At 47.6% G+C, this 14,239-nt stretch overlaps 1 protein-coding gene across 1 annotated transcript in view; it reads left to right on the top strand.

Moving 5' to 3' along the window:
- Positions 1-737: 737 nt before the first annotated feature.
- Positions 738-14,239, top strand: part of Ice1 (interactor of little elongation complex ELL subunit 1) — a 36,864-nt gene continuing 23,362 nt past the window's right edge. The window contains exons 1-6 of the mRNA XM_050144721.1: positions 738-1,064; positions 9,977-10,035; positions 10,470-10,504; positions 11,305-11,323; positions 12,040-12,151; positions 13,811-13,887. Coding sequence (XP_050000678.1) covers positions 984-1,064; positions 9,977-10,035; positions 10,470-10,504; positions 11,305-11,323; positions 12,040-12,151; positions 13,811-13,887 — 383 coding nt within the window. The 5' untranslated portion in view covers positions 738-983. The remainder of the gene's footprint in view (positions 1,065-9,976; positions 10,036-10,469; positions 10,505-11,304; positions 11,324-12,039; positions 12,152-13,810; positions 13,888-14,239) is intronic.

The following is a 14,239-nucleotide window of genomic DNA, read 5'->3' on the forward strand; positions in this document are numbered from 1 at the left end:
GGGAGTTAGGACAGGACCGCAGAATCTGGGTGCCCACTTAATAATGCAACATTATGGTTAAAAAGTCTCAGAAATTGGAACTTTGTAACCAGAAGATGAGGAGTGTCCACTCTTCCGAGTAGATAGATACTTCTGGCAACAAAGAAAGTTTCTGAGGGCGGTGGATGCAATGTAAGGAGGTCAGGGAGAGTTCAAACCCTGAAGGCAAGGCGCCTTTTACAACGGAATGAGAATTTCTCCCTTTCCCTCTCCAGCATAAGCATGATGGTGTCTGGGAAGCGGCTCAGAGAGGATGCGGGGGCTGGCTGTGTGCAGACACGACCCACAGATAGGATGTAGGGCTCTTCTCCAAGGTGCATGGGGCGGGGGAGGTGAGCTTAGCGAGCTCTCGGGCTCCGCCTGCCACGAGGCACTCCGGGAATTGTAGTCCGTCCTCCGCCCCCTGGAGGCTAGCGGAGCAGCAGGGTTTCACGGCCCTGCCCAAGCCTAGGGTCCTCCTTCGGAAGGCTGCGACCAAAAGGCATCACGGGACCCGCCCCTTAGAGGCGGAAGGCACTTAGGTGTCTACCCAGGGCCTGTAATGCGGCAGGCGGGCAGGAGAGGGCCGACCAATCTCAGAGGCAGGGCGTAGCTCTGGCTCGGCTCTCGCAGGACACGCCCTAGGGCTTTGTCCTTGGCGCCGCCCCGCTCCGACTTTCCGTTCAGGCGGCGCCGCGGGCAGCCCAGAGAAGGGGCGTGGCCGGGTGGGGCGGGGACCTGGTGTGCTGTCGTCGCGCTTGGGCCCTCCGGGCTGCGCCGTTCCCCAGTGCACTGGGCTGCAACGCTGGTCTGCGCCTCAAGCCGCCTCCACGGGGACCTCGGAGCACGCATGGACCTGCCCGCGCCCGGCGGGAAGCGGCCAGGCTGGAGGTGGCCGGGGCGGCGGGGCAGGGCCGAGGCAGCGGGCCCCTGAGCGCGCGCCCTGCAGGCCGGACCGCAGCACCATGATGCCCGGCGAGACGCACCCAGCGGCTCCCGGGCCAGCCGATCTCGCGCGGTGTCAGGGCTGCGCCTCCCTGCAGCAGGTACGAGGATCCCTGGCCGACCCTTTTGCGCTGTCTTGGGAGCAGGTGCCCCTGTGCTTTGTTTAGTCACGGACTCCAAAATTGGTTCACCTGGCGCAATGCTGGTGGTAGACAAGAGCGAGCGTGCTCTGCAGGGCCCATTCCTCCCCTGCTCAGATTCAGGGTTTGCAGGGCTGAGTTGGGGTGGTGGGTCACCCAAAGTGCAGACGGAGTCTTCTTCTCTGGGGGGAAGACCTTCTCGCACTCCTGATTATTTGTTACTCGAAGATAAGGCTTTTATGATTTATGTTGCGTGCTCGGGAGCTGCATTTCAGCTTACGCCTATCGGTTAATGCACCAACAAGCGTAGCTTTTGCTAAGTGACGTGTTGTCTGGTTAAAATCCCACGAAGATGTGTAGCGTCGGTCGTTTGTTACGGTGGCATGCTCTGCTCTCAACAGTGGCTCGCTGCAGCTGAGTTGTGGGGTTGGTTTCCTGACGTAATGGGAATAGTCCCAGTTCACCTCATTCTCCTTGCCCTATTCATCTCACCCCGTCTCTGCCTCGTGTTCCAGGCACTGACCACGTTCTGGTGAGCCAGGTGAACACTATTAAGATGAGCGTGTACAAGTATCACATGGCAGGATTTTAGATGTTGGGGAGAAAATCACGGAAGCTATCAGGATGTCCGAGTTTTTGAGGCCGTGGCAGACGTGAATGTTGAAAAGCAGCTCTGGATATCGCTTCTAACCAGTGGGACTGTTTCCGTGATGGGAACGAGCTGTACATGCTTGATGAGCAAAGCTTGTGGATTCCTCGTGGCTGGTGAGACGCGACGAGACCAGACGGGATTCAGATTAGGTAGCCATCCACAGAAACTTGATTTGATTGTAAAATGCAGTCGTTGTGCCGATCTATATATTCTAGTTGTTTTGGGAATAGGAAATGGGATGACACTTTTATATAAAGGAAATAAAGAGTCGGGCCATGTGTTGGGTGTCTTATAATCCTCCCCTCCCATCTCATGATTCTGAATGGCATGCTCATGCATCTTTAATAGACCATATTTGGGTTTTTTTTGACCCTGGGCAGTCACTCAGGGATTTTTTTTTACATCGCCTGCTGTTTTATAGCAAGGCAAGGAGAAGAGAAAAATTATGCTAGAAGTTATATATTGGTGACAAATCGACTCAAAAATAAGTAGGTGAGGACCAGGATGATTGCTGGAATTTTGTGTGTGTGTGTGTGTGTGTTTGAAAATCATATTTGAGCAAAATGGTGAGAGAATGAGTTCTGTTGGTTTCTTTGGAGACAGACATCTTAGTGGATGCCTCACGGCCGGGAGTAAGTGCTTTCCCAGTGTTTTTGCGAACAGCATGTGAGGTAGTTTGAATGTATTTGACCCCCACAAGCTCAGAGAGTGGCACTATTAGGAGGTGTGGCCTTGTTGGAGGAGACTGGAGGACAGAAGCCTTTAATCCAGACCTTGAGGCTGGAGGGCGCACCTATAATCTGGGCCGCATCTTCTGTTGGAAGTGTGTCACTGAGGGGGTGGGCTTCAAGGTTTCGTATACTCAGGATGCTGCCCAGTGTGTCACTTGCATGCACGATGTAGTGGTTCTAGCTCCGGCACTATGCCTGCCTGCACACCGCCAGGCTCCCTGCTGTGACGATATTTGATTGAACCTCTGAAACTGTAAGCAAGCCCGTTCAATTACATGTTTTCTTAAAAAGAGTTCTATGGTCGTTGTGTCTTTCATAGCAATAAAATCTCAAACTAAGATAGCAAGAAAGCCGGTGTGACTGAGGGCTTGCTGTTTGCCAAGGTCAGGACAGCAAGAAGAGCCTGGGTTGTGTGAGTTTTACACACCATTGTATGGACTTGTCGTCTCTGAGTCCCTGTGTGGACTGTGCGTCTCTCCCCTCCCGAGAACTGCTTCCACACCCTGCCCACCAGGAGTTTCTGTCCTGTTGAATCAGCAGAGGCATCGAGATGCGTGATACCATCCTGGTCCTTGTGGTCTCTGACAGCCTGAATCTATTTACTGGTTCTTTCGAGCCCATCATCCCTAATCTTAACCATCCTTACTGTAGGAAACATTCAGGCCTATGGCCTAAAAGCGCTTCCCAAGAGCACCACTTTCCCCTCCCTCCAAGACACAGTTCCACTCTTGGTCCCCAAAACAGCAACTAGAGGAGGGTTTCTTTTAGATCTCTGTAGGCCTGGTCTGTGAACTTTTTTCTTAAGGGGCAAGATCATAAATTACTGGGCTTTTGGAACTTGTTCACACCTGCTCAGTTGCCATCCAGGTGTGAACGCGGCCAGAGACAAGAGTAAAAGAATCCCTGTGACTGTGCTCCTAACAACAGGAAGTTAACTTTTGAAAAGGCTTCTAAGGGCAATACTGTTCAGCAATGCTGTGAGTTCCGCTTCTGGAACACTAATTTGCAAAATGAGTGTGGGAAGATGGGTCTTTAGCAGACATAGAGCATCCCAAGAGTCTCTGCTTATTCCCTGTATGTTGAGAGATGGGAGCTTAAAGTGTGTAGTACAGAATGGAAGTCTGTAGTCCCGGTGCAAGGCACAGGATGAGTTGGCGAGTGGAAGCTGGGCTTGACTAAGGTAAATTATCTCATTGATGTGACCTAGGGAGAGTATTACAGCGCAGAGTTGATCAAAGCTCTAGGGAATGAAGAAGCTGAGTGTGGGATGCAAGACAGGTTCTCCTGTCGGGGAAGTGGAAGGTACCAAGATTTCAATCTTTGAATAGCTGTGAACCGCGATGGAAGGGAGAAACGAAGCCAGCCAAGGTGGTGAGGCTGTTGGAGATGTGGCACTGGAGTTTTAAGATGGCATTAGAATGGTTTTAGCCATTTTGGATTGTTTATGAAGTGTCTCTGAAATGTCCTAATGCACTTCCCAGGGAGTGGCAGCCGGGTTCTAGGTTTCTGTAGCTGCTGAGTTCACAATAAGCATCTTCCTGGGCTGGGAGGTGTTAGGCAGCCCTTTGAGTCACTTAAGTTTTGAATACCACTAACATCTGAAGAGAATCCAGCCGCTGGGGCTGGGCCCTTGAAGAAGAAAGCGTGGAATGGGGAGGGGTGGAAAGAGATAAGGAGACTTAAACAAGAAGTGGGTCACTGGCCAGTTGGGAGGAGAAGGATGACTGGACATCACCACAGCAAATGCTTGGTGTGTGCAGCTTAAACCCTGATACTCCTTGATCCTGCGGAGGATGCCCACGCAGTCTTTCTCACAGTGGCACCTACTGCAGTGCTGGTCCTTTATTCTGAGTCAGAGCCCTAAGGTAACAGGCCCATGTTCTGAACTGACTAGTCCCTGGCTTGCAGAGTGTCTTCCTGTCTGTCTGTCCCTTCTTTCCTTTAGAGTGGAAGACGCAGTTGCCGTTTTATCTACTCCCTCAGAAATGTATCTAAAGGTACTGTGCTTCCCTCATCCCAGGTTATCTTGTGACTTCACAGAGCACTCTTGACCTTTGGATTAGAGGGCCTTGTTACTGATTTGTAGCCCAGCATCCTCGTGTTCCAGAATCTCAGCAGTCACAAAATGTGGAACCTAAATCTGGTGATACTCTGTAAATTAGGCAAGCTCTGTGTTCCTTGATTGTAGGTTAAGCCGGGGAATTGGTTGTTGGAAGTCACATCTTTCCCCAGTCCTCTTTGAAGCATTTGAGACTCTGCACTGCTGCGTTAGATTTGTCTGCTTATAAAAGCTGCAGATGCTCCCCAGAGCAGGACGCTGGTCAGAAGTGTTTCTCTGCAGGGATCCTCAGCATGGTGAAAGTCCCGGAGCAGAAAGCACAAATGCTGAGAGAGCTGTCAGAGAGCCTGCAGATTGCACCCCTCCCTTCTCTAGAACTGCTGAGCATGGATCCCACCTGCACACAGGCATGCAGATCAGAAGGACCTAGAGGGTCCCCCACCCGTCATCAGCTGCTATCTCACTGTTCAGAGTTCAGTTCCAAACAATGCAAATGAATCTGGATTGAACATTGCTGTATAAACTGGTGCTATTAGGATGTCTCACCCTACACAGACCTGCACACGTGTTATGGTGTAGTTATCAAACAGACTAGTAGTCATGTAGGGGATGATTGAGACAATAAAACAGAAAACAAACTACTTTCCTGGGCTTTTGTTTTCTTTTCTTTATTCACTTAGTGTTTATAATATGTGGAGGGAAATTTTCTAATTTGTGGATGTTGGTTCCAAGCTGTGCCTATACAGTTCCATGACTACTTAGTTCCAAAATATATAAATACATTAGCCTTCTACACAGCAAAATGCCCAGGAGAAAGCAATGGAGGAAATGAAGCAGAGCAAAAGATATTGTGCCCTTTTCTCTTTTCTTTTCTTTTCTTTTCTTTTCTTTTCTTTCCTTTTCTTTTCTTTTTTATTCGAGACAGGGTTTCTCTATAGCTTTGGAGCCTGTCCTGGAACTAGCTCTTGTAGACAGGCTGGCCTCAAACTCACAGAGATCCGTCTGCCTCTGCCTTCCGAGTACTGGGATTAAAGGTGTGCACCCCTGCTGCTCAGCTTACTGTTGCTGTCTTACCATTTAATTTAAAATTAGTCAGGTTTGGGGAGACGGTGGAGCTCATTAAGGCTTTAGTAGTAGTGCAGAAGGGGCTGAAACAGTTAACTTGGAAGGCTCTCCTTTCCCTCTCGGGCAGAGGTTCTCAACCTTCCTAATGCTGTGACCCTTTAATACAGATCATCATGTTGTGGGGACCCCAAAGCATAATTTATTTTATTGCTACTTCATAATTAATTTTTTTCTTTCTTTTTTCCTTTTTTTTCTTTTTTTCCTTTTTTTTCATAATTAATTTTGCTACTGTTATGACTTGCATGTAAATGCCTGTTTTCTGATGGTCTGAGGTGACTCCTACGAAAAGGTTGTTTGACCCCAGGTTGAGAATCACTGCTCTACGATGTTATGTTTTGCGGTTTTAAGGTCCACACCCCCCCATTTGTTTTCTCTAAGGCAGAGTTATATGTGGTCAAAGTTGAGAGAGAAAACTGAATATAATGTTCTATTAAGACAACCTGCAGCTCTGCCCATATATTCTTTGCAAAAGACATTATTTTTAATTGCACTATGTGGATTTTTGTAATGAACCTTCTTGTCTTTAGTAAACCTGTTGCATGTTCTTTTCGTTGACATTTAGTGTTGATTCCTAATCTTGGAAGTTGCGGGCGATGCATTCAGGCTTCCCATCTCTCCACAATCCCTGCCATCCTCTTGGTGTGCAGACTTCAGTTGGTGCAGTTGAGGTCTGGCCACATGTCAGTTAAAAGACAGTATAGTGTGGCTGGCCTGGCTGCTCTGAAACTCACTGTGGAGCTGAGTTAAGCTCCTGATCCTGACACCACTTGCCAAACGTAGGGTGGTGCCACACACCACCATGCCCTGTTTAGTAACTGGACTTTAGTTTTAGTTTTTCTTGCTATTGAGATACAACACTTAGCAAAAACAGTTTGAGGAGCACTTGTTTTTGCTCATGTTTGAGAGGATCCAGTCCCTGGGGAATGCATGGCAACAGTATGAGGGTATGAGGTGCATGTTCATGCTGCTTGATCCTTTTCATTTAGTGTGGGACTTCAGCCTTGGCATGGGGCTACCCACATTCAGAACAGGCCTTCTGTGGTTAAACCTCTCTGGAGATTCCCTCACAGACACTCAGAGGTGCATCTCCTAGCTAATCCAAATCTAATCAAGTTGACCCTGAAGATCGATAACAACAATTATTCTCTAACAACTTTACATCCTAAATGTGGATATTTGCTGTATGCTGGAGATCGCAGAGGATTGAGCACTTAACGTGCCTGATCCTGGTGACATGTCTCTTAGGCTCTTCAGTGCCTCCACCTGAAGCCTAGAACTGAGGCAGGTAGAGGGGAAGAAACTGCCTCACCGCTCAGAGAGGGGATGAGAATCAGTCGGGCAGATTCAAATGATGTGGAGCTAAGGTTGGTCTGCTGTCTCAGGCACAGCAGTGTAGCGTCTGGAAGCAAGGCAGGGGAGGTTCCAGGTGGAGTAGCAAAGAGCTCAAGGGAAATGAGAAAAGGAGAGAGAACCATTCCAGCTTCAGAAAGAATCGAGGATGCCATTTCCCATTGCTAGCTTTGCCTGAGCACCCTTCAGTGCAGCCTGGCGTGGCGGCACAGACCTGTAGTCCCAGCACTCCCAAGTCCAAGGCTGGAGCTACAGCTTTCAGAGCAGCCTGGGCTGCTTGGCAGTTGACTCTCTGAGAAACTGACCTTTACTGTGTCCATCCCTCCATAGTCTACAGCCGCCTCTCCTGATGACCCGGAACTCTGCTGATTCCCTGCTTCCTCCTCCACTTCTGTGCTCCACCGCCCCCACTCTGGCTTACCCAATGCCCTTAGCGGAGCCTGCTCACATCTTCTCAACCTCTAGCAAGGCTGTCTTAGGGCAGAAGCTTGTGGAGACTTGGCCGACTTGAGAATATTTCTTAGAAGTTTGAGTTCTCTTTCCAAAATGGGAAGTCTCCCCTTGTAGGGCCCTGGCCTCTAGTAGGGCCCTATCAGGTCTGTGCCCTGTCTCCACTGCTGTGAAATCCTAATGTTCCAAGGGCGGCATCCTTTTGGGCTCCACGGGCTTTCTGCTGGACTTTGGAGGAGCACTTGTCCTTACATAATGGGAAACTGGGGATGGGGCCCAAGTCTTGAAACTCTCCCGTGTCTTTCTATCTTTTCCATGTGTTTTGTCCAGAGAGTTTATCACTAGGCCTATGGGACCGTTTCCTCTGCTGCCAAAATTGGGTGTCTTTTTCTCCCATCTCTGTTTTTGCTTTTTTGGGGACCTTTCATTGAGTTCTGTGGTTGGATCTTTTGAGTCTGTAATTATGCTCCCCTGGTTGTAATTTAGCTGTAACTTAAACAGTGTAAAATGTATCCTCTTGATGTGTACAATTAGTCAATGGTGCACACATCTAGCAGTTGGGTGATTATCCACAGCCTCCTGAAACATTTCCATTTGCCCTTGGAGAAGCCTCTCCCAGTCAGCCGTCTTTCCTGCTCTCTGCCCTGCACTTCCTGCAAAGGCCTCATCTATGGGTTTGCTTATCATGGACAATTTACACGACTGGGGTTAGCATGCGGGGTCTCCTGTGGCTGTTGCGTCTAATGCGAAGTTCTCAGGGTTCACTCGTGTGGTAGTTGTGTCGCTGAGAGCTTTTCATTGTCAGCGTTGGGTGGCTCAATCCCCCACCCTTTGGGCCTTAAGCTCACGTTTCTGTTTCTAGTGTGAGCAGTGCTGCTGTAAACTTACCATGACGTTTGTTTTCTGTTCTGTGTGTGCGCCCAGGAGTGTGGTGCTTAGTCCTGTGGCAACAGCTGTGATGGGGGCGAGTTTCCTACATCCTCACCAGCACGGGCTGTTCTTTACTGGTTTAGGTGCCCTGGTGCCTGGTTTTCTGAGTCTTCTTGTCCCTTTGACTGTCACATGGCTTCTCCAGTGTGCCATCATTTATTTCAATGTGGTAGGGCTGTTGAGGTTTTCTTGTCCACTTTTGTTTACTTCAGGTCTGGCTCTGGTCTCCCTTTTTCCAATTATTGTAGCTTAGGTTTGGAAATCTTGGGTGCTTCCTCAAGAGCCTGGAGGTGGAGTGGGTTAAGCTGGCTGCAGATTGAGTCTAAAAGACTGTCTGGGTTGGTGTGTGGTGATATGGTCAGTTATGTACTGATTCAGGAGGGAGAGCCAGCACCAGCATTGCATCTTACCTCTATTTTCCCGGGAAGACAGAGATCTGGGTTGACACACAGCTGTTTTCAGATTAGTTTGCTCAGATTTCCTAGCCCCATGCTTAGGGTCATCCTGGGTCAGCAGTGGTCACATGTGTGTGTCCAGTAGACACCTTGAGAAGACAGGTTTCCTGCTGGGTGGCAGAGGAGCACTTTTCCTCAGAGTGGAAGACTAGGGCTGGGCCCCTGGCTTGACAGAAAGGCTGCATCTGGCTCTTACTTGAACTGCATTCTCCTTCACCTACAGGAGAGGCTCAGATAGAGCAGTCCTCTGCATCTGGGTGAAAACTGCAGACTGAACCTTTCCTCTTCCCAGAATTCTCCTGTCCTGGTCTCCCTGCCTGTGTTTCCTGCTTGACCACTGGCCAATCAGCATTTTATTAAACCAGTACAAGACCATTGTCCCACAGTATAGCCTAGGTTTTTATCTGTTTTATCTGGTATGTACATGTAGCTACAAAAATGATATAGACACCTGAGTGGAAATATTACTGTCCTCTCCAAATCCTCTGGAAAGATTGACTGTTGATACAGGAGAGTTGGGTATACTTCCTGGTGTGAACCTGTCAGTATTAGATGCTTAAAAGATATTGTGGTGTGTTTAACACAATGCTGTTATTCTTGAAATTTTTTACTGATTGGAAAAATTGACATCTAAAGAAGTAACCTAAGAAAAGAAAAAAATCTGTGTTTTAGTTGTTGGGACCATCTATACAAATCGAGTTTACAGTGTAAAAGATAATGCTTTGATCTTCATTTTCCTAACAGGACTGGGAGCCAGCTTGGGGTTGGTCCCTGCAGTCTGATGCAGAGCCTCACAAAGTTCCTAACTTAATCTTGATCCCACTGTAACGTTTGTAATCTCTGTCAGGTTATCTCAGTTTTTGTTACTTTGCTGTTTCTATGTTTCTGCTAAGTAGTAGGCAGTCAGTACTTGTTACTGCCCCCTGCCCTCACTGTGAAGGGCACTGCACAGAGGGCGGAGGCTGGGACTGCAGAGGAGTCCTGCAGCGCACGAGGGGACCTGCCCGTTTGTTCCTGTCGTGCGTGCTGTGAACCACTCGCTCATGTCTTACTGTAGGACAGTTACATGTGGTGAAGTGCCATGGGAAGAGAAATAGCTGACTCTAACATTTTTCTTCCAGAACTTAAATGAATATGTCGAAGCATTAATTGCCTTGAAACAAAAGATCATTAATACAGAGTAAGTATATCTGCATGTTGGAAGGCCAGCTGGCTGACGTGGGTGGTGGTTGGAACCTTCAGTGGACCCAGTGGTGCTGGATAGAACTACTGAACACTTGTTTAGTGGCTCACAGGCTTTTAGTAGAAAATGGTCTTTGCCAAATTAGATTTTAAAAGCTGTTTTCTCTCTAAAACTATTCTATATTCTGGGTCACACTATTGTATGCTGCATAATGAGAGTTAATGGTTTTTAATATTCCTTGATAATATCATGTTTTGGATTAAAAGCTCATAAAGCCTGTGTAGTGCATTGAGGAATCAAGGTGATGTCAGCCTGGCATGTTTTGTTTCTGGGGAGCAAAGGAGAAAGGCCATCTAGAGCAATCTGCATGGTTTTCTGTGCTGTGCTTGCTCAGTGACACAGGAGCCTAACCTCTCTTTTCTCTTTTGCAGTAACCTGCTGACGGAATATCAGAAGAAATGCGATGATATCCTTCACTTGTTTTTCTTTTGGATATCAGCACTGACTTATGTGTAATAGCTTAACAGATAGGAGGGCCCTCCTTCTTAGTAATTATTTTTTAAAAGGCAGTGTCTGTTGTCTTTATGGAAGCCCTTTTCATAAGCACAGCCAACAATTGGTGCAGTAGCAATGGGTGTGTACTGGGGATACTAACAGAAGGCAGCCTAGCATCTCTCTTGTTTCTGTTGCTCATTCTGATTGTGGGTTTTCAGCTTGTTACTGAGTGGATGTTCCTCCTGTATAGGGGTGTGATGTGATGTCAGTGTGTAGGTGCAACATTGTGGCTGCAGCAGGGCTTGCTGATTGGTGTTGTTAATCTACTGAAAAATAACCAAGGTTATTGAACTGGCTAGGAAATGGGTCTTGCTGAGCGCTGCATCCTAATCTGTGGGCAGAGAGAGGTCGGGGGAAGGGATGCTGGGCCTCTTATGAGCTTCTTTAAACCTCTAAGCCCACCCCCTGTGACACACTTCCTCCACAAAGCCACACCTGTGCCAGCAAGACCACACCTCCAATCCTTCTAATCCTCAAATAGTGCCTCTTCCTGGTGACTAAGCATTCAAATACATGAGCCTTTAGGGGCCATTCTTAATTCAGTCCACCACAGACTCATATATCGGTAAGAGGGATAATGTTGACTCAGCACTGTTAGAGATGGGTGTGCTTAATGGTCCAGCCTAGGTGGACATGATTATTGTAGGACAGAATTTATGCTCAGACAAATAGCGGGACATAAAGGTTAACATTTTCTTTAACAAGTTTTACAGCTGCAGTTCGCAAGAAGGTGAGCTGCCTGTCTCCGTAGCTGTTGACAACACCTGTGAATTCTGGGGTAGAGCCTAGGAGACCTGCCTCGGAGAAACTGCTTTGAATGCTCCCCTTACAAGCAGATTTGCATTGTTCTATCAAATCCCTCAAATGTATCTATTGTTTAGGCTTCCCATGGAACCCTTGTGGTTTGCTTCAGTGACTGTTGACCACACTGTGAGCTGAAGCTGATGTCCTTCTGTTACCCACACAATTGCACTGTGCAATGCCGTTATCTTGTGTTGTTTATAACAAAATAAAGCCACTAAAATTGTAATGATGTTTTATGCTCTGACTACAGTTATCACTTAGAAGTCAGCGTGAGGTTATAAATCAGGTTGCATTTATATTAGTTTACAATTTCATTTAGATTGCAGTCATCACTTAAAAGTCAATATGAGGTTATAAATCAGATATAGCGTCACTATATCACTTAATTGGAACACATGCGGGGAGATGAAGATCAGCTGTGCCAGATGTTTGACAGACTGTCCTCAGACAGCGTCTCCGGGGTGCTAAAGTCTGTTGGACTACTTTCTCATGTTGCTTTTTGGTACAGTTTCATTAAAAAAAAAGTTTGCCTAAAAGATAAAAAGGATTCAGGTTGTTAGTGTGATCAGGAACATTCGTTTATGGTTTAATAGCGCACTCCAGCTGTTTCTGCTCTGATGCTGATGCCTCGTCCACTTTCAGGGAGAACACTATGCTGCATCACCAGGTGGAGCAGATGCTTCAGAAAATCTCCCCCCTGCAGAAATGCCAAGAGGAACTGGGGTCCCTGAGAGCAGAGCTGGAGGAGAAAAAGGTGCGGAGAACCAGTGAGCATGAGCTTGTGCGCCAGCCAAGTGGGACTCGGGGACGTTTCCATGGTAGCTAAGGATGTAAGCGCCGGAGGAAACCCTGCTCTGGCTGGTGCAGAAGTGTGGAGAGGCTTATGTGCAAACGCTTGTGGTTTCTTGTTCCCTGTAATAATAGTAATTTAAAACTTGTCTTGACTTAAGTGGGGACTAACATGTAGACATCAGATGAATGGTGGAATCCTTGTGTGCAGTGTGTGGAGAATTGGATTTCCTTAGTTTGGGTGTAGTTTCAGCTCCGCTCTCAGGCCTCTGCTCTGGCAGAGTTCAAATGTCCTCTGAGGACCTCTCTTGAATCTTGAGCCAGTAAGTATGAATGCTCTTGACAGATTGGTTTGGGGCTTAGTAACTGTTTAGTCCCTGTGGTTTCTCGGGGCTGTGAGGTCCACAGAGAGCCACTTTCATTCACGTATCTTAAGTTCTTACAGGTGAGTGTTTGGTCATTTCCTTTACTTGAGGGACATGGAGCTTTGGGAGATGATGCTTGATACTTTGACCCCTCATGGGCTGTCCTCTCCAGGTCAAGCCCTTTGTAGCACTCTGCACAAGCTGCTATAAATGCTTTCCTGGTGACGTTTGGTGTGTCCTTAATAGGAACCCTAGGAGCGGGTCCATGGAGTCATAGGCAGAAGCAGCTGCAGCCCCTAGCTAGGTGGCTGGCCTGAGAGGAGGTGGAGCTTTCTGGCTTATTATCCATCCTGTGTCCTTTCTGCCTCTTTTCGGAGAAGATTGCTATTGTCCATTGTCCATCTGCCTCATGATATGGTTTTAGTGATGTGTAGTTGTCACATCACTATGTCATAGAGTTTTCCATGTACTATATGATTGTACATGTCAGCGTTCCTGTTTCTATGACAGTTCTTTATGGTTTAACTGTAGTGAAAGTTAATCAGCCAACCCGTGTCCAGTCGTGTGTGTGTGTGTGTGTGTGTGTGTGTATGTGTATATATGTATATGTATGTGTACACACACGCGGTTATATAGTGTCCGTAGTATACCCCCAAGGCAGTGTGAACCTTGGAGTCAGGCCTCAGTGGTAGACCCTCTTAGTCACTGAGTGACCATGTTTTGCAGGAATATGCCATCCTGTCAAGTCCTTGGTGAAGAGGGCTCGATGAAGCTCATCTCTCAGAGCTCTTAGGTCAGAGAAATGCCGGGTACAGACTGCATCATGGACACAGTGTCTTCCCAGCCCAAAGGGTGGGTCATCATGGCAGAAGATACGGTGTTCATGCACTTTCCCAGTTAATACTGATCAGCAACTTGTTTCCTTTTCCTGACAGTAATAACATAACATTTTATTGAGCCTTATGCCAGCTTAGATCCTGTTACTATAATTGCTGACGTGGTATTTAAGCCAGCAGTGTGGTGTGCAGATTGGAATTGTGTAGATTTGCCTGGCTGTACTATCAGCTGTCTGTTGGGGACCTACCCTACTTGTGGAGATGCTGAGTGACTTCTGGGCCTTGCTGACATTTCTGGCTGTGCACTGGGTTGGTGTTGTGCTACTAGATGAGAATTGAGCTTTTTATCAAACGAGTGAGGACCATGGTCAGTGGCAGTCAGTGGCTTTTGGGCTATACTTATGTTTCCTGTTTCCTTGTTAGAGTTCTCTGAAGCTGTATCAGGACACTCACCAGGAATATGCTCGTGTGAAGGAAGAATGCTTGAGAACCGACGCCCAGTAAGTGCTTTACTGTGAATATTTGTGAATAATAGTGTTTCCTTTCTTCCTCTTTCTGTTCATTGTTGTAATTAATTAGCTGTGCACACTTGGGCTAGTCTCTCAGCCCCAGTTTTCACTGTTACACAGGGGTCAGCACCATTGTGACTTAAGGCCGTTTGGTGTTGAAGGGATGCACAGAGATGTACTGAACATGCCTGATTTATCATGTGTGAACTGCCCCTGTGCCTGTGTGTCCAGATATAGTCATGGGCCTCCTGTCTTTGTGCCTGTTAGTCTCTCACTGTCAAAGGGCCTTTGTTACCATTGTGAAATAGGACCTGGGCCTCACCCCTCAGAGACACTTGTGGAG

The sequence above is a fragment of the Alexandromys fortis genome, unplaced genomic scaffold (assembly GCF_014885135.2).
Source record: "Alexandromys fortis isolate MF-2015 unplaced genomic scaffold, M_Fortis_MF-2015_v1.1 scaffold_52, whole genome shotgun sequence".
Taxonomy (NCBI): domain Eukaryota; kingdom Metazoa; phylum Chordata; class Mammalia; order Rodentia; family Cricetidae; genus Alexandromys; species Alexandromys fortis.